Source organism: Thunnus albacares, chromosome 12 (genome assembly GCF_914725855.1).
Source record: "Thunnus albacares chromosome 12, fThuAlb1.1, whole genome shotgun sequence".
NCBI lineage: Eukaryota > Metazoa > Chordata > Actinopteri > Scombriformes > Scombridae > Thunnus > Thunnus albacares.
In genome coordinates this window covers 21,162,094-21,185,086 of record NC_058117.1, presented here as the reverse complement: position 1 = coordinate 21,185,086, position 22,993 = coordinate 21,162,094, and the positions used below count along the sequence as shown (strand labels likewise).

The following is a 22,993-nucleotide window of genomic DNA, read 5'->3' as shown; positions in this document are numbered from 1 at the left end:
TCCCAACCTAGGGGTCAGGCCCCTCCAAAGGGTCACCAGATAAATCTGAGGGGTCGTGAAACGATTAATGGGAGAGGAAAGAAGAAAAAACTAAGTTCTGATACACAAATCTGTTTTCAGTTTTTGGTCTTTTTCTCTAATCTTTGATTTCTAGTGAAATATTAGATCATTTGAACATTTATTGAAATGAAACCATGTGAGAAGTTTAGAGGGAAAAATCACTATTTGTTGGAGCTGTTAACAACTCATAAACATCTGAAATGTGACCCCGACTACACACTGCTTTATGTAAGATGTCAAAAGTCAAAAAGGTTGGAAACCACTCAGTGTCAAATCTTCATCTGAAAAGTAACTAAAGCTGTTACATAAATGTAGTGGAGTAGAAATTACAATATTTCCCTCTGACATGTAGTGGAGTGGAAGTATAAGGTAGCATCAAATGGAAACACTCAAGTTAAATACAAGTATCTCAAAATTGTACTTAAGTCTAGTACTTGAGTAAATGTACTATTATTTTCCACCACTGTTCATGTACTCAGTCAGTAAGGATCAGTCAGTCTTGTTTCACTGAACTAAATGATTCCCACAATGCTCGGAGACGGAAGGAGGGCTCATCCAGAGGAGGCTGGGATTTCTTTTTAAACACCTCCCTCCTTCCTCTCAGCTCCTCTTTTTTTCCACCTCATTTATACACTTGCTCTTCCTGAAGCTGCAGGTGTCACCACTGGGTCTGCTTTTACTGGGAGTTGTTGACAAGACATAACTTACCTCCTCTTTCCTTTTCCTGGGAATAAACAAAGTCACCTCTGGCTTTCGGTTTGCTGTGCTGCTGCTTTACTTCAACACCGGGTAAGATAAAACCGTAGTTGGGTTGCTTGAACTAAATGCTTGCAGCTAAAAGAAAGCGCAGAGACGACAGACATGTTGATAAACGACCAAAGGTGGCGTGAATAATGGGAAGGTAAACGTTATAGAGCTAAACTAGCTAGTGTAACACTAACTAACGCTAACTTTAAGACACGTCGCGACCATAAAAACAGTGTAAACTAACGTTAATTGACCTGTTTTAACGCGACATAAGCTGCAAAACTTGACAGACGATTTTTTTTTTTGAGTTTGATACTTGACAGTGTCATTAGTACAAGTTAGCGCTAACGTTACTATCATTTTCGCTGTTTGCTAATTTGGCGTAGGTTACTAGTTAACTAGCTTAACTTACACCTACACATACCAGACAGTAGCTTACAGAGGTGAGGTAGCGAAGTCACCTGCAGCCACTCCTGCCTTCACTCTTGACTTAACACCTGTTTGTTTTCTCCCCTGAAACTCCAAAGCACCTGTCTGTTGATTTAATCTGACACCTTTTTTTTCAATAGGAATGCATCCAGCTCAATAACTCTGCACCTTGGCATTCCTCACATTCCCCTTCCGCTGGATAACTCGAACCTAAATGTTCATATCAAACCTACTCTGTCCCTCTCTTTAATATTTAATTAACGATGTGCTAAACCGTCCTAAATGATAAGTCATGGGGTTTTAAGTTTTTTGGGACGACTTGTCTTTAAGGGAACTATTAAACTTCTTGGCAGTTTTCCATCTCAGTGTCAGGTGATTGACAGTGAAACGTTACACGCGGATTGATATGTAAACGTTAACCGTTAAAACTGCGGTTATGGTTAAAATAGACAATGTCACAAAAAATAGAGCGTTAAGGTATGATATACGCGGAAAGATATGAAAACTTTAACCGTTAAAACTGCACTAATATTAAAAAAAAAATTGACAAAAAACATTTAAAACCAGAAATTATTACATTGTACATTGTATCCAGGGGCTGACTGTACTATTAGTGAAGGGCAACTGCCTGGGGCCCCCAATTAAAAGGGCCCCAAACAAGCTATAGATTGTTTGATGTTTACATATGAAAAATGGTGAATTATTTTACTATTCTAACTCATTGTAACCTGAAATAACTTACAAAAAGCCCCCAAAGCACTTCTACTTCTACTTCAGAGGAAAACATTCTACCACTTAGGGATGTGCCATATTGTATCGTTCACAATAATATCAGTATAATTTTTAATATGACAAAAAAAATCATATTGTGATAATGGCAATATTCCGATTTGTTGACGTAATGACACCATACAGTTACAAACAGCAACAACAAGCATGGCCGAAAGCTAAAGTACCATAGCCACCGGCTCTGCGGCAGAGGAGTTAGTTCCAAAAAGGGGAGCGACTTCAGTAGTGTGGAAGTAGTTTGTACAACAAAACACGCTATTATGTAAGAAGCACAAGAAGACTGTAACAATAAAAGGAGGCACCACCTCAAGCAGAAGCATCTCATTGAGTATGAAGAGAGCCAAAAATCCCGCGAAGAGTGTTTTGACATTGTGAAGAATATCATCATTGCAGAAATACTCTGAAATATTGTGATATAATTTTAGGGCCTAGTACCACTACATTTACCTGACAGAGAAATGTTATGCTGCAGATTCAGATTTGACTCATAAAATATAACAAATAAGATACGATGCATTATTATTGATTAAACTATCCAGCATTATAAAAGAATTAAAACCTTTATCTTCACCCCAAGTTAAGTACATTGTGCTAATAATAATCTTTCACTCTTCACTTCTAAGTAAAAAATTTGAATGCAGGACTTTTACAGTATTTTTACTGTGCGTTATTAATAGTATTACTTGGGATAAAAGTTTTAAGTACTTCTTATAAAACTTCCAGTACCAACATTTACTTAGAGAAAGGCTGAAAAAAGCAAAACAGAGTTTGTCTACATGGGGCCCCCAAATCACTAAATCCACCCCTGTGCTGCTCAAACCTTGAAATAGCTGAAATCCTGAAAAACTGAAGTTAAAGTCAGAGTAACAGTGAAAACACAGACACTAAAATAGAGCTGGAAGTGTTTGTTCAACTGTATAAACTGAAAGAAGATGTCAGGAGACGTGTAATCAGTGATAGCAGCTGTGTAAACTGTTTATGAATAGAGGAAGTTGGGTTTTTTTGGGTTTGAAGTGTAAGTGAAAACATTAAAATGAGTTTAAATGTCAGTTGGGGGTGTAATCACTGAAAGTTTAGTCATCTATCTTTGCTTGCTGTCATAAATGGATAAATTATACTGAAGTCTGTACAAGAAATAGAAGAAAAATGACATCATCTAAAAGCAGGATGATGAGGCTCGATATCTGCATCTAATTTACACCAGCAGACATAAAGTTAACTAAGGACGGATACAAAAACAAACACATTTTTGTCTAAATCTTTCAGGATTCAGTTCATTCAGTGTTAACTTCACAAACGACAATATTCTGAGACTTATTTGAAAGACACAGGAATGGATCTTACATATAAATTGATTCAGTGGGCGCTGTATGATTACTAGTGTTAATTAAGTTTTGTGTCAGTTGACATTAATAAACATTTCTTCAACCTTTTCTTGAAAGCTCCTAAAAGAGTCTTAAAACTCAAAGCAATCAGTTGTCATTTTTCATTGGGGCTGCAACTGACGATTATCACCCATAATCTGCAAATTTCTTGATTAATTGTTAAATAATCTGGTCAATGAAATGTCGGAAATTTTTCCACGGCCCTAGCTGTGACATTTTCAAATTGTTTTGTCCAACTAAACGTACAAAACACAAAGATACTCAGTTTATTATCATTTGTGGCAAAGAAATACAGCAAATATTCACATTTAAGAGGCTGGAAACCTTTTTTTGTTGTTGTTGTTTCTGCTTGATTAAAACGTGACTTTGATTATTACTTTTTTTTTTTTTTTTTGTAGTTTTTAATCGTCAGTTAATTGTCTTTGACTAGTCAAGTAATCGTTACAGCTCTAATTGTCCTGTGAATTTATGGACATGCCATGATTGACCATATACAGGTGAAGTATCCTTAACTTTTTAAAATTAACAATATATTTGATTTATAATCTCTCTGCTAACCATGTGGGGTGCAGAGAAACTCTAAATGTTCTAAAATGTGACATAAAACATTGATACATATGTTGAAATATATTAAACAACTTCTGAGTAACCAGGAGGCATCACGTTACACCACAACCACACCAGTGGTTTTGAATGTTTTAGCCCATTTACCACAAGTCACAATGGATAAATGGCAGCTCACCAATTTACAAACCATGCTGTTTTATTTTAGAAAGTTTGGTTTTCATTCATTTTTATACAATATTAAAATTACGTATTTGTGGTCACTTCAGACGTGCTTGAGTCCATCACAGTGGACATCAAGTCTGTGTTTACTTATGTTAAATTACATTATAGTTACGAGTGTTTGCAGTACTTAAACTGCATCATTACCACTCAGTCATAATGTCAGAATAACAATAAATACTGCAAACTTGATGTTCAGTGTAGTTGATTGATCAATTAGTTGATTGACAGAAAATTAATCTACTATTATTTGATAATAGATTTGAATATTTAAAACAAAAATGCTTGATGTGATGAAGAATTTGCTGCTTTCCCTTCTCTTACATTATAGTAAACTTAAAATTTTGAGATTTTGAACTGCCGCTCAGACAAAAAAGAGAGCTTGAGCTCTAGTTTTGTTTTGTTTTTCACATCCGTTTTTCTGTTTTCTGACAACAATTAATCAATTAACTGAGACAATTATCAGCAGATTAATTGCTAATGAAAATAATCATTAGTTGCAGCCGTAGTTCAGTGTGGTGGATTATTACACCACTTGAATTTGAAGAGTTTTACAAATTAATTTTCATATGGACAGAAATCAATGGAAACAATAACTGGAACGGTAGAAAACTTTACAGCATAGATTTGAAAATGCTCAACAAAAGCATAAAATGTTCATGAATTGCAGCTTAAATTTGCAAACACACTGGTGTTGTCTTTTAGCTGTGTAGGTGAAAGACCCTCAAGCCAGCCGATCATTCAAATGACCACATTTTCCAGTCAGTCCCTGATGGTCTCATGTATTTGATAGTTAGGAAGTAACGTAGCGTATCTGGAGCTCACGATGCGTTTACAGACACACACATACGTCACCTTTCCCTCAGACTGAGAGCCTAGTAAGGGCAGAATTCACCTGTTCATACTGACAGAAACACTTTGGTATGTGTTTATTACACACTACACTAAACATGGCAGCCAGTAACTACCAGTTAATGAGTAATCTGTGAGTGAAGACAACATGGAAAGTGCGAACGGACCTGTTGCAGTGAAGAGGGGACTTTTCACTATCATTTAGTGGTTTTTTTGTTGTTGTTTTTGACACATTAAACCTCTGCGATGATGTGAAACAAGTGCAGCCTCCAGGGTTTATTAGGAACAAGAGCAACACGGATCACTGGTTTCTTTGTCAGCTGTTATGGCCTCCTCAGGATAATGGTAATAGTTTCACGGCTGTTAACCATCGATGGTCTGGTCGGGAGAAGACCTTTCACTTGTATTGTCATCACGCAACTTCAGCACCTCTCACATGTTGTAATCACTTGTTCTGTTGTTACGGTGTTGTGATGTTAAGCTCCCGTGTCAGTCTGGGTGAAACTAGTTTTCACAAACACAACATGTAGCAGTTTTCATGCCTCCATGCCGGTATTGCAAATCAACTGGTTTTCCTGTTTACTGGTGACCTTTGTTTGTAAACTTTGGGAGTTTGTCATGGCGACCGCAGATATTACGATCATGGAGAGGAAACGTAGCTGACCTTGCAGACGCCTGATTATGATTTTATATCACTCATAATTTCGTAGACTGATTAATCTGATTAATTCAGTTTATTGATGGTTTATGGAGTTCAATGAAATCGTCTGATCAGAAATATTCTTAACCATATTTTGATGTTTTTTCTTCATAATAAAAACTCCTCACCCGGGTTTTGATACCAGTTGTTAAATCTAAAGGGATATTAAACATCAGGATATAAAATCATAATCAGACATTTGCAAGGTGAGCAACGTTTCGTCTCCATGATCGGAACATATGCTGTCAACATGAGAAACTTCCGACTTTTACAAACAAAGGTAACCAGTCAACAGGAAAACCAGTTGATTTGTAACACTGGTGTCAGCTGTGGCGGAGACATTGTGTTTTCAGGTTGTCCGTCTGTCCGGCATATTCTCATGAACGCGATATCTCAGGAACACCTTGAGGGAATTTCTTTAAATTTGTCACAACTTGACTCAAGGATGAACTGATTAGAATTTGGTGGCCAAAGGTCAAAGGTCACTGTGACCTTAAGACACACATTCTTGGCCATAATCCAAGAATTCATACGCTAATTATGACAAAGTTTCACACAAATGTCTTAACAGGATAAAATGATGAAGTGATGACATTTTGAATCCAGAAGGTCAAAGGTCAACTTCACTGTGACAGCTTAATGTTCTACAAAAACACTTTTTCTGGCCTTTATTCAACGCTATAAGTCAGGAACAGAAGGGGAGATTGTGACCATATTTCACATTTGGTCGGATACTGAATCGGTGACACTAATCTCGGTGCCCACCTTGAAACTGTGGTGATTTAGATCTTCTGAGCTGTCGGGTCGAAGATGTTTTAGAATTTGTAGCTTCTTGGCAGCAGCATCCGGTATCTGAAGCTTTGTCTACTGTCACAGCTCCAACTTTGTCTTCCATCAGAATCAGCTTCATTGGCCAAATATGTGATCACATAGAAGGAAAATACACTTAATACATTTTATTAAATTCCTTCAAAGTCTTCACTATAAATATTATGAGTCTGAACAAACATGGATGTAAACCGCAACTTGACTGGTTGTTGGAGGCGTTCAACCTTGAGGCGGTATTTCTAGTTTCCCCCGTCTTTCTGTCCTCTGCAGGATACTTGGCAGACTCGCTGGTCTTGTTTTGTCTCTTGCAGGGAATGACCTGTATTTCATGCTGCTGTGTGTTTCCTTACCGCCCAGTGTGCTTGAATCATTTGAGGTGTGGCTGCAGCTCACAAGAAGGGACTGAGCCATGCAGCCACAATATGGCTAATAACATATCAGGAGGATTACAAACAGGACTTTAAAGAAAGTAGAATGAGGCGAGGCCCTGAGAAAAAATGCTTAAGAAAGTGGTGTTGACATCTGTAATGTAGCAAATGTTGCTCTGAAACAATCATGTATTGGGGGTGAAGGAGTAGCTGAAGGAATAGAGAGATCTACACAATATCAAGATTAGATTTGGGCTGCAACTAATGGTTATTTTTACAAGTAACTGATTATTTGTTTGGTCTATAAAATGTCAGAAAATTGTGAAAAATGGCCATCACAGTTTCTAAGGGGGGAATTGTTTGTTTTGTCTGACTGAGGCCCTGTTTACACCTGGTATTAACATCCGTCTTTGGTGATCCGATCAACAAGTGGACAGCTCTAAATACAGGTGTAAACGCACCCAAAAACAGCAAATCCTCACATTTTAAAAAGCTGGAACCAGCAAATGTTTGGCAGTTTTTCCTTGATTAATAACTAACAATTAATCAGTTATAAAAGTTGCCTTTTTTTGTGTGTGTGATCCACTAATGAATTATTTTCCCACTCGTTAATGAGTCGGGAATAAAATCATATGGACTCTGTGGCTAAATATTATAATATAAATTTGGACGTTGTGACACGTTATTTATTTTGTTTAGTATCTAAATAACTGAGATATAAACTGGTTCCCTACACACATCACACATCTTGACTTTTGTGTTTTCACCATCATAGGTTGTGTTAAATGTTTTCTTTTCCTTGTCTTAAAGGCTGCAATATAGTAATTAAGAAAATCTTTGAAATCAACAAATTGTTTTCAACCTAAAATTAAAGCTCCTGCAGGCCATCATGTCTTTAATATTACATTTTTTTTTAACAGTATTTTGTTTCTCAGACAATATTCCCCATGTCAAGATAATAACTCGAACATTTTTCTGTCTCACATTTAGGTGTGCAGAGATATTTTTCAGCTATTTGGTATCTTTTTATATATATAATTTATGTGACATCCCACTTTACAGAGCTTCTTTTCTCAGCATTGAGAGACTTTGGCTTCAACCCAGAGTTCAACCTGAGTTAAAGTCTCGTTTCACTGAGCATCCACCTGCTTGGTGTCCTTGAGGAAGTTAATTGATGCGTAGCTGTTAGCTGTTAGCTTACTGCTTTGAATCTCCTTTGTTATGCAAGAGATCTGCAAACAAAATACTGTTCAGGGAGTCATATGAAAAACATTTTCCTCTGAGAGGGAGAAGTAGGAGCCATTTTCAAACATTTGCAGTTTCAATCTTCAGATTTTTAGTTTGCTTTGTGTTTAGTTTGGTTTCTCAAAAAGCAAAAGCTCAGAGTGGCACCGTTTTCACAGACCATTTTTGGGTAAAAGACCCCAATTAGGCATTTCTAGCCAAACATTATGTGTATATTTACTTTATTTTATTGAGCGTGTGTGTGTGTGTGTATATGTGTGTGTGTGTATATATATATATATATTTATATACACACAAACAAAACTGTGTGTTTAATCCTGTTGTGTGTAATGTGCTACAGAAACTTCTGATGAGGTTTTTGCTCTTGATCTGCCTGAAGTGTCTGTGTGTGTGTCTTAACAGTTGAGCCAGAGACTAGCAGGAGAGCTCCTGTGTGTCTCAACTCTTTTGACAAACAGTAATGTGTATTTTGGGTGTGTCTGCCTTTCAATAACTTCACCTCTAAAATGTTGTCTGTGAAACTAATAAGCTTAGATACAATTAGAATACAGTCTGTAGCTAGAAAACAAGTGGACTTTTTAAGCTGTTGCAGCTATTTTTGATGTTTATACCTTGTGTCCCTTTAGGTTTAAACATGTATTTGCTCAGTATGATTTATGTTACCACCCCAGTAAAGAGCTGTTTTCCTCCCTCTGTCTGATCTGTCACAAGCTTTGCTACAGCTGCTTTTGAATCATGGTCCTCATTGACCCTCAAGGCCTTATTAGCATATTCAAGCACACACACATACATTACAGACGCACATAGACACAGCCAGCGGGGTCACTGTGGCCTGCTGCGTTGAAACTGCATTCAATTTCAATCAGACTGTGACCCAAGAGCATTCAATGTCAGTTGTTTTATCCACTGGTTTAACAGGATTTTTTTTCTGTGATTTATTCCAGTGTCATGAGGAAACTGTGTGATACATAACACAGAAAACAATAAATCATAAATATATTCAAATAAGGTTAGTTATCTTCTGTCACAGACACAGCTATGATTGGCTTTTGAGTTCTTTTAAGAACCACAACGAGCGTTTTTCACACCCCGCCCTGCAGAGATGTGTATCTCATAGTCGAGGGGAAAGTGCTGAGCAGGTAAGAGCAGGGCGATACGTACGTCACGTAACATCTTTTTAAAGTAGAAAAGGATATGTTGATCCGTGTATGTGCAAACAACAGCTACTGTACCTGTGCCACTGTAATAATGTAACAGTGCAGCTCTGTGTTCTCAAGTTTTCTGTTGTGTTTTTGCCCGAGAGCTGGTCTGACTTGAGCTGAGCTGTTGCAGTTTGCCAAACCAGTTCCCTTTCCACAGGGCTAGATTAGTTCTGCAACAGCCTGTTGTTTAGATTCAGCACCATCAAACGTTTTTCTCCACTTATTTTGTAGGTGTCTGTCGGTTTGAGGGCTTGTGATTCAGCAAAGTGGAGCAAAGGACTTTCAGTAACAATATAAAGGTACATTTATTTGCATTTTCCTGCTGAATAATAAACTCTTAATCCTTGAAATCTTCATTGCATTTAATGTAGAGTTTGGCAGTATAAAAAATATTGACTTTCAGTGAGCTAGTACTGTGATGATATGATCATATTGTCAGAATTAATGATTCTAAGCTTATTGTACATAAAAAATGAATAAAACCCGGATTATAGGTTATGTTTTTTTACATTAAAATAGTGCTGTGATGTCATTTGATTATCCTATCTGATTTTAAATACATTTATGTTGTGATAAACATAGTGATATCAGAAAATATTCTTATCAACCTATAAGAATCAATCAATATTGTGTTTTATTATAACCCCATAGGTTATATACAACCTTATTTCAGTGTGATGCGATCATGAAAGGACCAACAAATCCTGCACGCTGTCGATCACTTGCGCTCACTTTATTAACGTTTCTGTCATCAGACCTGACTCAGTATTTGTCTCTCTGTGTGTTTCTCTCTTTTATCTCTCAGCTCTGGGGATGGTGTCTCTCCCCCCGCCGTCCCCCATGGCGTCCCCGGCTGCTTCCCTAGTCCAGGCATGACTGTCGCCCCCAACAAACACAACGCTCAGCCTGGTTCGTCCTCTTCCAACGACACAAGTCCTAGGTTGGTGATCACATATTGTAAGATTCTCATGTGATGTACCTGTATGTCTGTATGGCCTCATTCACAGACCGACTGAGAATGTCATGAATTAGTTTTTCCTCATGCTTGACTGAGATTGTTTTCCAATCTTGGGTGCACAGCTGAAATACAAACTAAGTCACATTTTTTTCCGTGTTCATTCTGGGCCTGATACATGTGTGATTCTGAGTCATGTGAGGGTTTTTTTTTTTTTTTTTTTGCTTTTACCGACATTTTTTCCTTTCAACTTCATGGTTGTGTTACGCTTGGTTAAATGAGATCAATCATCTAAATCTGATGTAAGCTCCGATCCTGAATTTAGCGACAGCGTTAGTGTGTTTGTGTGCATGTTTTCATGCTGACATCACTTATTAATTTACCTGTTGAGCCTTATGTCATCACATACCAACTAGATCCGTTCCGGCGCAGATGGATGAGATCGAAGGCCTGCGGTTGAAGCTCTCTGCTGAGGACTCTGTGTCGCTGGCCTCCTCCGTGCCTGAGCCCGTCAACCTAGAAGGTCAGCTGGTCACTGTCAGCTGGAATGAAGAGCTGCTGAAAGCTCGCTGTGCTTTTTGTCACAACAGCATGATTTCACTGTTAAAAATAGCTTTTATAAACTTTGATGTACAGAAGTTTAATTTGGATGACCTAGTCTTTATTATTTTAGTGTGGTTTAATCTTCTCCTGTTGAATATGTGTGATATTGTTCAAAGAAACCGAAGAATCCCACACGCTTACACTCACTTTGAGCGACTTTTTAGTCCTCAAAACTTCATCAGGTAAAATTCACATATTTGTTATTGTTAATGAAGTGAGTACAAGTGATCGACGACGTGTGGGATTGTTTGATTTCTTCACAGTCAAACAGTTTTTGAACCTACGCACCAGTCTGTCAACAAGGCTTTCTGTTGGGCAAGAACTATGTCGTAATTGTGACATTTTACAAAGAAATTATGTCAATACAACAGCCTCAAACAACTTGGGGGGGGAAAAAAAGATAAAGGATAGATTGATAATAAATTGTTGTTGATAATAGAAATAATCTTCCCATTATTGACAAAAATATGATTAAATAAACACCACTGAGAGAGATTCTCATAAGTATCCTTTATGGAAGGATCAGTGCTTAATGCTGCAGAGGTATTACAGTAATGACATGTTGCAGATCTTAAAATCCGCAGTTAAAAGCACCTACATTAGTCAGATTGTCTGTGAATTATCTTCTCGGCTAGTAGATTTAAATCTTGCAGCATTTTTGTGAGCAATGAATCAGTTTGACATGACTAAAACCTGGCGCCATGTAAAAGAACATTTTTGCCACAAAAGTAAGACCGCTACATTTAAAAATGCTTTTAAAAATAACCCTGCACATGATCCGTAATGAATCACTTAAATACACACTCATATGACCACAAAGGACAAGCATTGTTCTAGTATGACTGTCTGCGTGTGTCATCCAGATGCCCATTATACTCAGCTGCGAGATGAGCTGGTGCTCGACGCACAGAACCTGGAGGCGGAGTCGTGGAGCGTCGCCGTGGACCAGAACTACTTGAAGACTCTGCACAAAGAGGCTGTTAAAAGACAGGATGTCATCTACGGTAGGCTCAATCGGTTGAGTTAAAGCTTCAATGTCTCAACCTGTGTTAGTCTGAGATGTTCTGAGTGATTTTTTTTTTTTTTTTTTTTTTTTTTTTTTTTTGCAATAACTTGAAATTTAACCACCCAAAAATCCAAATTAAATCGAATCCTCTCATGTAGTGTGTGCGTACGTGGAGACACATGATTCTCAGGTCAATCACCAGTTGAAGAAGATTCATCTTTTGATCACTTATGGCAGAGTGCTTAGTAATTGCACTGTTGAAGCAGAGATGACAGTGCTTATAATTATAACAATGATGGATGTTTCTTTAACCCAGAGAGCGTCTGATGGTTAACACTCCTACTGTGATGATAATAAGTTTAATGACAACAGCATTTGTTCACCTAAGAATACATTTTTTGTATCTGTGGGAAGCCCGAGGCGATGGACCAGTTTTATTTGCTTGCATAACTTTATTTGCCTTTGCATGTGACAATTAAAGCAGCCTCACTGGTCCAATGTAGAGCACCTATAGTTGTTAAAGCAGTAGAGTGTACAGATGTTTTTGATATTGTGCCCCTCAGGTGTAGTGATCGAGAAATCCCTCTTTGTTACTTCCCTAGAGTTGATCCAGACGGAGATGAACCATGTACGCACCTTAAAAATCCTTCTCCATGTCTACATGCACGAGCTGAGGCAGTCTCTGCAGATAGAGGAAGCCAAACTGGAGCGGCTCTTCCCCGGAGTGGATGCCCTGCTCGCCCTCCACCAGCACTTCCTCAACTGCCTCAAAATTCGGCAAAACCAAAGTCAGGAGGAAGGAATCCCAAACAGCTACCAGATCTCACAGCTGGGGGATGTTCTCATCTCTCAGGTAGGGTAGAGTAGATTGCACGTAAATCAATTCAACGCTTGACAGGGATGATGGTTAATGTCAGGTATTGAGCCCGAAAAATGCTAAGACTTTCCTCCACTTTGGTCTGCAAACATACAAAGTTGCAGAGGGCACAATTTAAAGGAAGTTCATCCCTCTCAAATGAAAATGTCATTGTTCACTCAACTTCATGTCAAAATTCCAGTGAAGTCAACATAAGTCAACATAAAACACAGAGAAAGAAATTCTCTAGAACAACTGAAAGGAAGTTAATCTGTTTGCAAGATTCCCAAATGCACTGTGTTTCTAGTATTATTCAACACAAGTCTTAACTAAAACAATTTGTCTTAAAAGTACTTGCATGCACTCGCACATCACGTGTCCACAGTCAACACAAAAAGCTGTGTTTACATTCCCACATCAAACACTCTGACAGGTACCTTTGCTAACTGTGGACATAATAGCTCCACCAGCAATTCAGCTGTCAGAAATGGGAATAAATGACAACATTTTCATATTTGAGTGACTTTTTTCATTTCAAAAAACGAGATACTTGTCAAACTGGGTGTAATTAGCAGATGACAGGTATGTTGCTACCATTGTTTCCAGCTGCTTTGTGCTACAGTCAACTATACAGCACTGACATTGTTTACATTATGACTAGAAAACACACATACAAGAGCAGGTTTAAGGTTTTGTTCACCAGTTATCTAAAATAAAGGCTCTCCTGCTTCGCTACACCTCACTCTTTATATCTGTACCCATCACTTCTCTCCACCCTTGTCACTCTCTCTGCACGTGCCGAGTGAGTGTACAGGTGGCCGAAGGAATGGCTGGTATGTCTGAAACGTAAGACTGTAACACTGTAAGGGAGTATAGACGGGTGTGTTTGCTCCCGCAGCCCAGGAATGATGCTGCGTCATAGACATCATGTTCTCAAGAAGAGAGAATGTGAGAGAAGCATTTTTACGTCTTCGGTCAGTAATTTCTCTGAATGAGGAGTCAAAATTGCAAGTCAAAGGAGGATACGGTTTAAGTGCATAAATAAAGTGTTCCTGTTTTATCATCAGTTAGTGTCAGTTGACTTACACTGTTTGAAAAATTACACATTTAATCTAATGTTTTAGCTACAGGGAGCCTTAAATGAACTGAAGCAAACTTGCCACTTTTATGTAGGTTAATATTTGGGTTAAACTGTATGGATTAAGTTACTATAATGGTTATAAGAAGCTCCTACAGAAACATACTGTGTGCAAATTCTTTTCAATTCAGTTCTTAAGTGATGATTAAATTATTTTGAATAATGAGTTGAAGTTTGTGCGATGTCCTGATATATAATTGTCCCAAAATGTGGACCAAGAAGTCATGACATAATGGATTAAATGTGGTTTAGGATCTTTGTGATCCTCTCCTCTCCTTCTCTCATTGTTCCCTTTCTCTCCTTTCTTGTATGTTCTCCAAAACCTATGAAAAATACAATAGAATGGTGCTGATATTTTCAGTGAGAAGTTGGCAGTAACTTCAGTTGTTTTGTTTTTTTTGACAATATAATTTTGATGTTTTGTGCTTTTTGCTGTGATAGTTTTCAGGTGCGCTGGGAGAGAGAATGAAGGAATGGTACGGTGTTTTCTGCAGCCATCACAGTGACGCCATCAGCTCCTACAAAGAGCAGCTGCAGAACAATAAGAAGCTGCAGAGCCTCATTAGGGTGAGTTATCCGCACTTATAGGTCAGTTACATGGAAGAGATTCCCCTCAAGACACAATGAGCGCTGTGGTTGCGTGACGAGAAACCACAGTGAGTTAGGAGGTGCTGTGCATGTCTGAGATATCAGTGCCAGTATCCGAGAGACAGACCTTTTCGCAAACATTTTCTTTCTTTTTTTTCAACAGAAAATAGGTCAGCTGCCCCTTGTGAGACGGTTGGGAATCCCCGAGTGTTTTCTGTTGGTGACACAACGCATCACAAAATATCCCGTCCTGGTGGAACGAATCATTCAGAACACTGAAGGTAAAATCTCACCACTCCTGGCGTCCCTGCATCTCCATAAATTGTGATAATTATAGCCTATGCTCAGCCTTTTAGTGTTTAAACTCATTAGTAGATATCTCACAAACGAATATTTCACAAAATCCAGTCGGCTATCTGGTTGGTTAATATTTAATTCTCTTTACAGCCGACACAGACGAGTACCAGTCTCTGGTGCGGGGTTTAGCGCTGATCAAAGACACCATCTCCCAGGTGAACGATCAGGTCCGTGAATACGAGAAAGCTACTCGTCTGAGAGACATCTGCCTGCGTCTGGAGCCGAGATCTCAGGGCCGGCTGAAGGACGGCCGGCCGTTCCGCAGGGAGGATCTCGCTCAGGGCAACAGGATGCTGCTGCGTGAAGGCACCGTCACCTGGAAGTCTTCTGGTAGACAGAAAGGTTAATGATGAGTCTTCTTTGACATTGCAATAAAGTTGAATGAAGACCTCAATTTAACTGCTATTAGCTCGCTTGTATGTATGAATGTAAAGTGTTTAGGTAGATATATTAGAAAACTACATTTATCAGACCATCTGATCATCCCAAAATTTTGTTGTTTTTTTTTTTGTCCCTCAGTACAAAGAAAATAAATCTTCCATGAAAACACATTTTTATCTGACCTGAAGAACCTCCTCGACAGTTTGGCTCCTTCACAGAGTTTTGCGGTTAATTAAACAGATTTTTATTTCCTCGTGCGTAACAGATGATAATTAAATGACTTAAATGATTTATTGCAGTTCAGTTTATTACAGTGTAAGAATGCGGATCAGGACACAGTTAATAACTCTGCTTGCATATTAACTTTGTGCTGCTGTTGTTTTCCTGCTAATGTGACTGCATTCAAGTCATACTTGAGATGCATTGGATGTGTTATAGAAATGTTACTACTGTAGATACTCCCTAGTCAGATTGCCATTGTGATATTTACAGAAAGGTTCTTCAAATGTGGTATCTGAACTTGGATTAAATACATTTATACCGTGAACCATCACAACAGCTTCAATGTCTTACACGCTGATCCAAAATCTCTCCTTGATATTCAGTTTGGTTGAGATCTGCGCCTTTTTGGCATTTTTTAAACATGTCGCAGAGCATGATGGGATACATTCGTTATGTTTCTCCACCCATTCAGAGTTTTCCTTTAATTTGTCACCTGTCTGTGCACGACACAAAGCTCCTGCGCACCTCCATCTATCCTTTTAAATCGCAGTAACGGCCCTAATGGGGTCACCTGAGGTCAAATCGTACACTGAAACGTGTGTGCGCTAGTCTGATTCAAATCAATGACAGCCCAGCGGATTATTGTAGGATTACAGGGATATCGTGTACCTGTCTCCTTTTTAATAAGAGGTTCAACTTCGGGGCAATTTACTTTTGTGAAAGCAAAAGCATTCAGAGAACCAGTGCAGCAGCATATTTTTATGGCATTATTTATGTCTGGAAGATGAAGTAAAAACATCAAGTATTTAAGCTGTTGTGATGCTGAGCAGCATTAATCTCCCCCCGCAGACATCCACGCTGTGCTGCTGTCAGACGTGCTCCTCCTGCTACAAGAGAAAGACCAGAAGCTCGTGTTTGCTGCTGTGGTGAGTTCTGCCCAAACATTAAAACGTCATTTTTGTTAGAAGATGGAGAGAAAATTATAGAAAACTCTGCTTCTTGCTGTGAATGTGTCGATTTCTTCTTACTTAATCAATTAAACATAAATGTTTCACTCTTTGGGCCAGTTTTTCTTACATTAACAGAAGCAATGTTAAATCTAAAACAAATACTTTTAAGATTATTGTGAAAAGATAATATTGAAGGTATTTAATGATGTGTTTTAGCTCTCTGATGTACCATGATGCCTCAAAGATACCGGTTTCTTTGTAGTTAATAATCTTACAATCTTGCCTGCTTTATTGTGGTGGTTCATGCAGGATAACAAACCATCGGTGATCTCCCTTCAAAGGCTGATAGTTAGAGAAGTGGCTCATGAGGACAAAGCGATGTTCCTCATCTGTGCGTGCACCACCACCATGCCGGAGATGTACGAGATCCACACGGGCTCCAGAGAGGAATGTATCTCCTGGATGCACCAGATACGGGAAGCTGTGAACTGGTAAGCTGAAGACTCCAAGAAAGAGAACAAATTCAGTTTATTTATTGGGCAATTTAACTATTTTTTTGGCTGTATTATGATTCTATAAATGTTTGATAGAAGCCAAATTAGCCAAAATAGCCAATTAGCTTATGAAATATGTTGTGTGTTGACATTTCGGCCATTTCATTTCTGTGATACCTTGACACCAATCAAAGTGTTGGTCAAACCACAAGAAAGAAAACATTCTTATATGGAGATATGAGATAAAAACTTTAATGTCTGATCAAAAAATTGACATTACTGAGTAAGCTGTCTGTGTCGTTCAGCTATCCAGAAGAAGAGGACAGCGAAGAGACCGCTAGACTGCAAGAGTATCAAGGTAAGACTGCAGACCTCTATGAACTCATACAGCACCACAGAATCAGATTTGTTATAAAGTCATGTTTTGTTTTGGCATTTCCTCTCAAAGCATGTATCAGTATGTTGTTACTGGAAGATATTGGTGGGGAAAATAAGGGATGTCATGTGGTGAAGTGATGACACAAATTTTATACCCACAGTCCACTAGTGTTCCCGTATCATACTGAGTTGTGCTGACAATCAAATGCAGGCCAGTTTCCACCAAGTTGTACTTAAGAGCCTTGAAGTCCAATGAAAGAACCGTCTGTAATTTATACATCAAACAGTTTTGTTCTTTGGTTTGTTTGGTTTGGGGGTTTTTTTTGTGAGTGAAGATAAATGTGAGTTTGGATTAAACCTGATCGTATTTTATTGGCTGGATTTTGATAAAAGCCAGTTCAAGATGTTTCAGTGGAAATATTTGGAAACTTAGCAGAGGAGACAATGTCAGGATTTTGAAGAAAGATTTGCATGAATTTATTCCAGTATGTAAAGAGGGAATCACTAGAAGTACTCAAGTCAATTTGCCCTGAATTAAAATAGTTTAACTTGAAGCTTGTTGAAGTATCAGAAGTACAATGACTTGTTGGAGTTTTGGAGCCACAATGTACATATTTATCCCACCAGTTCCACAATGAGGGACAGACCATGCTAGCACTATCCAGTCGATCTTCTTCATAATCTTTTTTTAAATTTTTCTGTGCAGCATTTACTAACAAACATGCGGTTTGTCTATTTGTTTATTCTTTGCATGTATAGATATTCTAAAGGAGAAGGACGACCAGATAATGCAAAGCCTCACGGAGAAGCTGCAGATCTTTGCTGCACTTTACGAGACAGAGATGGGGCAGGAAACCCCCCACAGAGGGCTGCTGCTCCGAGGAGACGCCACTGACCCCCAGCAGGGGGCGACACTGCTCCAAGGAGCCATCGACGAGGGTAGGAGCTGACACAACAAAAGTCTCTACTCTCTGTAATCAAGAATGAACCTCAGCAGTCATTTTTTCTTTGTTTGGATTAATAATGCAGTGTTATTCAAAACTTAATCATCAATTATGTTATATTTAAACTCTGAAGAGGTACGTTGAAGTAAAAGTGAAATATACTCAGCTTTCAGCTCAGGATTAAGCTGTTGTCTTTTTTACTTTTGTCTGCAGTGGAAAACCTGCAAAACCTGCTGCTGTTAAGAATAAGAGCAGCATATGACGGGGAGATGCTCCGGAGAGCAGAGACCTTTGGGGTTGCTGACTGTAACCTCACAGCAACCGCCATGAAAGGTACAGTGCATTATGTTCTTTACTGATGTGTGCACACTGGGGAATTGCTCTAAATAAGCCGTAAAGCTAACATGGCTGCTGCATTATCTCTTTTTATTATTAATTATGTAACATTATCCTCCTCACGTGTTTCCAGGTGTGCAGACTCTGAAATTTCTGGAATATTGCTGCATTTTGAGACATGCATACTTGGAGGATTTCACAAAAAAACTCATTAAAACTCCTGTAGTATCAGGAATATAATATAATAATGTATTTTTACAGTTTCGACACTATATTTTAAAACTTAATTACACTAGTTTTCCTCACAACAAGCTCAACCAGACTGCTAAACACTAAGAGTTCAGTCTCCATCCTGCTGTGTGCACCTGTACAGTATAACTGTGCTGAAACTGGTGATTCTGTAAACATTATTACCAGCAAAATAAAGAAAACCTGTTGTGAATGTGTTTACTGATTCTTGAGGTGCATGCTTTTATTTCCTCAGATGAAGATGCAGCTGAGAGGCCCGGCGGCAGCGACGGCAGTCCGGTGTACGGCGGTCACACCAGTAGTGATCCTCAGCTCCAGGAAATGTACTACTCTGAGAGCCGGGAACAGTCTGTGAGTGAGACAAGGATCTATGCCTCACATCATTCAGTCTAGCGAATAAAAATGTGAAGTATTTACATCGCTTGTGCTGTTTCACTTCAAGGCTGATGACGACACACAGATGGCAAACTGCAATCCAACATCCGGATATGTCCCTGAGGCAGAGGTAACACACTATTTTATTATTATTTATTAACTTATTATTTGCTTTTCCCAAAATATTCTTGTCTATCCCTGCGATTGTTTTGGTGTCCATTATTATTTTTCTCTGTAGGTGTGTGACAGGGTGATACTGCTCGCACAGCGGCTGTACAGCTTACAAGTAAGACACTAAACTGCTCTGAAATCTGCACTTCAGAAGTTTGTTTACTAATTATTTACACGGTTATGTGTTTTAAGATTACTGTCATGGTCAAACGTTTCTTTTTCACTCTTCAACTTGCAGGCCATCATCGCCCAGCAGGACAGCCAGATCGAGCTGCAGCGCACTTTCCAGGCAAAGAGCAAGCCCGCCCGTCCGCACAGCAATGTGCTGCTCGAGCAGGAGAAACAGCGCAACCTGGAGAAGCAGAAGGAGGAACTCGCCAACTTGCACAAGCTGCAGGCCCAGCATCGTGAAGAGCAGCAGCGCTGGGGGAAGGAGAAGGAACGGCAGAGCGTCCAGATCGAGCGCCAGGAGGCTCAGCTGAAAGAGAAGGAAGAGGAATGCAGGAAGTGGGAGGAGAAGCTCAACGAGGAGAAGGCAGAGCTGGAGAGGCAGAAGGAAAACTACCAGCAGGACCTGGAGCGGCTGAGGGTGGCCACAAAGTCGGTGGAGAAGGACAAGGAGCGTCTGACTCAGGAGAAGGAGAAGATAACCAAGCACCTGAGCCTCGTTAACCAGGCGTACTCCAACTATGATGATCCCACACATGTGAGAAGCGGGCCAAGAATCTGATCCACTTGAATATTTATCAGTATTATTTCCATCATTATTGTTGTGTTGGACAGATTTCCTCATCTTTTTCCATCACAAATTATAATCTAATCTGGGAATGTTTTATATAACAATACGTTTTAATATTCTGAAACAAGATGATCAGAACTAACTTGGTGTTCATCCTTGATTTCATCTTGATTGATGAGGAAATTGACAATAGTGTTTTACTTACAATGTATTTTAAAGAACTTTAAGACAAATGTGATAAAATAAATAAAAGAAAATATACAAAGAGTATTAGAACTCTAATAAGCTATTTAATAAGAAAGATCTGAGCACTAGGAGTTGATCTTCACAGGTAAAGTCAAGAGTTGAAACCAGTTTATTTAACTCTGAATCAACAGAGTTTGAATTGTAAGTATTATGTGGTTTGTGCTAAGTGTACAGGGTGCAGAAACTGACAGCAATTTGATTCAAATGTTTTTAAATGAATATAATCACTTATTTCAATTAATAAGAATATAAAACAGAGTTTCAAACTTGTTCATATCAGTATAATGTACATTATATTATACATTATATCATCATGTATTTCCTCTCTCTTCCTAGTGCTCAAGTCTCTCCAGCTACCAGTCGTTCAGGGGAAGCATCGTGAACGGAGGAAGGGCTCTAACTCCAAAGACCCAGGTCTTGCCCAGCATGGGCTCTAATCCCGAGGAAACTCCTCCAAAGGTTCCACCGCGCAAGGAGAGTATCAGCCCTCAGCCGGCTAAACCCGAGCTGCCCGTCCACCTCGTCAGCGCCACCAACCAGGACTACAAACCTGCTCCCGTGCAGCAGCAGATCCCAACCAAGCTGGCTACTCTGCCCAAGAGCAAGGAGAAAGTCAAGATAAAGGCATCACACCAGAGAACACACAGTGCAGGTGAGGACACAGACCTGTTAACCGTCTCTTCGTGTTTCAGTGCATCGGTTTAGGATTAATTAAAGTCTTCTTCATTTCTGTACTTCTTGGTCTGAAGTTTCTGGCTGCAGGTGGCGGGGCACAGCTGGCAAATGTTTTCATGCAATTTCACATCTTCTTTGAAAATGAAATGATGATGAATACGAGCCCCGACGCTGACCGTAGTCCTGTCTTTCTACATCCAGCCTCTATAGATGTGAGCCAGGTGCTGCCCATCCGAGTGACCGGGAAAGAAGGAGGAAGTCTGCGAGCCAAAAGGACCGCCAGTCCTCAAAGAATCTACCAGTCAGGTACAGACAGTCCTGGTTATCTGGTTATATACATCAGCCCTGCATATAAACAGATTTAACCCTTTATGAGGACACACACATGAATTAAAATGATATTCCACCTAAAATCTTTCTTTTTAAAGGAGTCTCAAACACTCACCTACCTGTAGACTTTAGAGGTGGCTGGAAGGTTTTTACTCTGCTTCTCCACCTGGAACAGCAGCTGTAGTTGCTGATTTATTTTCTGCCAATTGATTAATCAACTAATTGTTGCAGCTCTAGTATCTACAAATGCACTTACAGATACAACTTTAACACTTTTACAGAGTACATAGATGGGAAGATCGTTATCACTTTCTCCTCTGTGCGCCAGTAAACATCAGCGTAGCTCAAAAACAATGGAAGCAGATGTTTTACTTATCTAACATCTGTAACGCCATTTTATTCCCATTTTTTTCATTCCTACTCCAGATACCTTCATCCCACCAGGATCTGTCCACAGTATGAAAACGTCTCAGTCCTTCAGCACACACAAGAGGAGCAACAGCGAGGCTCCGCCGCCTCCACCGCCTCCTTTTCCCAAAGAAGTTCTCAAAACAAGACAGCGAAAAGAGAAGGTAATATTTCTTTAACGTCAAACTACAGACGGGCCTCGTCCAGCATAAAGACTCAGACACACGGAGAGACTGGAGGAGCTGTTAGAGGACTTTGACTTCACGACGTCTGTGTGTGTCCAGCACGAGGAGCTCGGTCGCTTTTACTGTCCTTCATCACTGGAGAGAAACCAGCTGAATCTGCTGAACTGAAAAAAGTGAAAGAAATACTGATGGACATGTTTTATAAGAATATGTACATTTATGATTGAGGTCGTTTTTTAAAAAAAAGCAAAAAGCTGGACCTGTTTGCACAGTGGAGAAAATATTATGTTAGAGGTCACTAAAGCTTTTTAAGAATTGTCGCTCTTGCCAAAAAGACTTTTTTAAATTTTTATTTTAAATGAAAGTAGGTTGTCTGTAACCATTTTAGCACTCTGTCTTAACTCTGGAGCTTTCTTTCTTATAATTTAATGAATGATAAACAGTTTTAGGAAGCCATGTTCAGATATGAAATATAAAGCACAATTTTTATCTCATAATGCATCATGTAACAGTGAAATTTGTACTGTAGACCTGCGGCTCCTCAGTACGTGTTGTAATCAATCAGAAGTAGCTTGATATGTTGACGCTAGATTTTGTTGATGATCTTATTATTTTGTTAAATGCTTTGTAACAGAAACAACGAGCAGTTCCTGTTTTGCTCGTCACTGCTACATGACACAGTTTTAGTTTACACTGAGACGCTGTTTGACCCGTTTATGAGAATACAACATAACAGCTTGAGTGTAAAACATCTTTATAAGCTTCCAAACTCCAACTAATGAGTTATGGAATAAAAATATTTTACAGCTCTGGGTTTTTCCTTTTGTGGTGACTTTGGCCAAAGAAAATTTTTTCACTTTACTTCCTACAGTTTTCTTCTTTATCTGGTGTTTTATTACTGTAATACAAATGGCTTTTTAGTGAGACTATTTTGCTGAAGTGACAGTTAAAGTGTTAATAGTAAATGCTAAAATGTAGCAGAACAGTAACAAGTAGATAAGAGTCATAAGCATCTA

General features: G+C 39.0%; 1 protein-coding gene across 2 annotated transcripts; it reads left to right on the top strand.

Annotated features, from left to right (window-relative positions):
- The first annotated feature begins 566 nt into the window (after positions 1 to 566).
- Positions 567 to 22,787, top strand: arhgef18a (rho/rac guanine nucleotide exchange factor (GEF) 18a). 2 transcript variants are annotated; one of them, XM_044368717.1, is made up of 21 exons: positions 567 to 849; positions 9,623 to 9,690; positions 10,197 to 10,331; positions 10,763 to 10,869; positions 11,813 to 11,953; positions 12,558 to 12,808; positions 14,391 to 14,516; positions 14,701 to 14,818; positions 14,985 to 15,236; positions 16,347 to 16,423; positions 16,757 to 16,938; positions 17,247 to 17,299; positions 18,079 to 18,258; positions 18,477 to 18,596; positions 19,084 to 19,199; positions 19,291 to 19,353; positions 19,462 to 19,509; positions 19,633 to 20,100; positions 20,716 to 21,031; positions 21,256 to 21,360; positions 21,811 to 22,787. In XM_044368717.1, the coding sequence occupies exons 3-21, from the start codon at positions 10,264 to 10,266 to the stop codon at positions 21,969 to 21,971; spliced, it is 2,952 nt and encodes a 983-aa protein (XP_044224652.1). In that variant the 5' UTR covers positions 567 to 849; positions 9,623 to 9,690; positions 10,197 to 10,263; the 3' UTR covers positions 21,972 to 22,787. The 2 variants fall into 2 exon arrangements, with proteins under 2 accessions (XP_044224652.1, XP_044224653.1); XM_044368718.1 differs by lacking the exon at positions 9,623 to 9,690.
- The last annotated feature ends 206 nt before the right edge of the window (positions 22,788 to 22,993 follow it).

What these genes read in the sequence shown, in the direction of transcription:
- arhgef18a (XM_044368718.1), top strand. Translation starts at nt 10,264, where the DNA reads ATGACTGTCGCCCCCAACAAACACAACGCTCAGCCTGGTTCGTCCTCT. An exon ending in TGAGCCCGTCAACCTAGAAG is followed by an intron (nt 10,870 to 11,812) that starts GTCAGCTGGTCA and finishes TGTGTCATCCAG; the next exon opens with ATGCCCATTATACTCAGCTG. An exon ending in TCAAAGAATCTACCAGTCAG is followed by an intron (nt 21,361 to 21,810) that starts GTACAGACAGTC and finishes TTCCTACTCCAG; the next exon opens with ATACCTTCATCCCACCAGGA.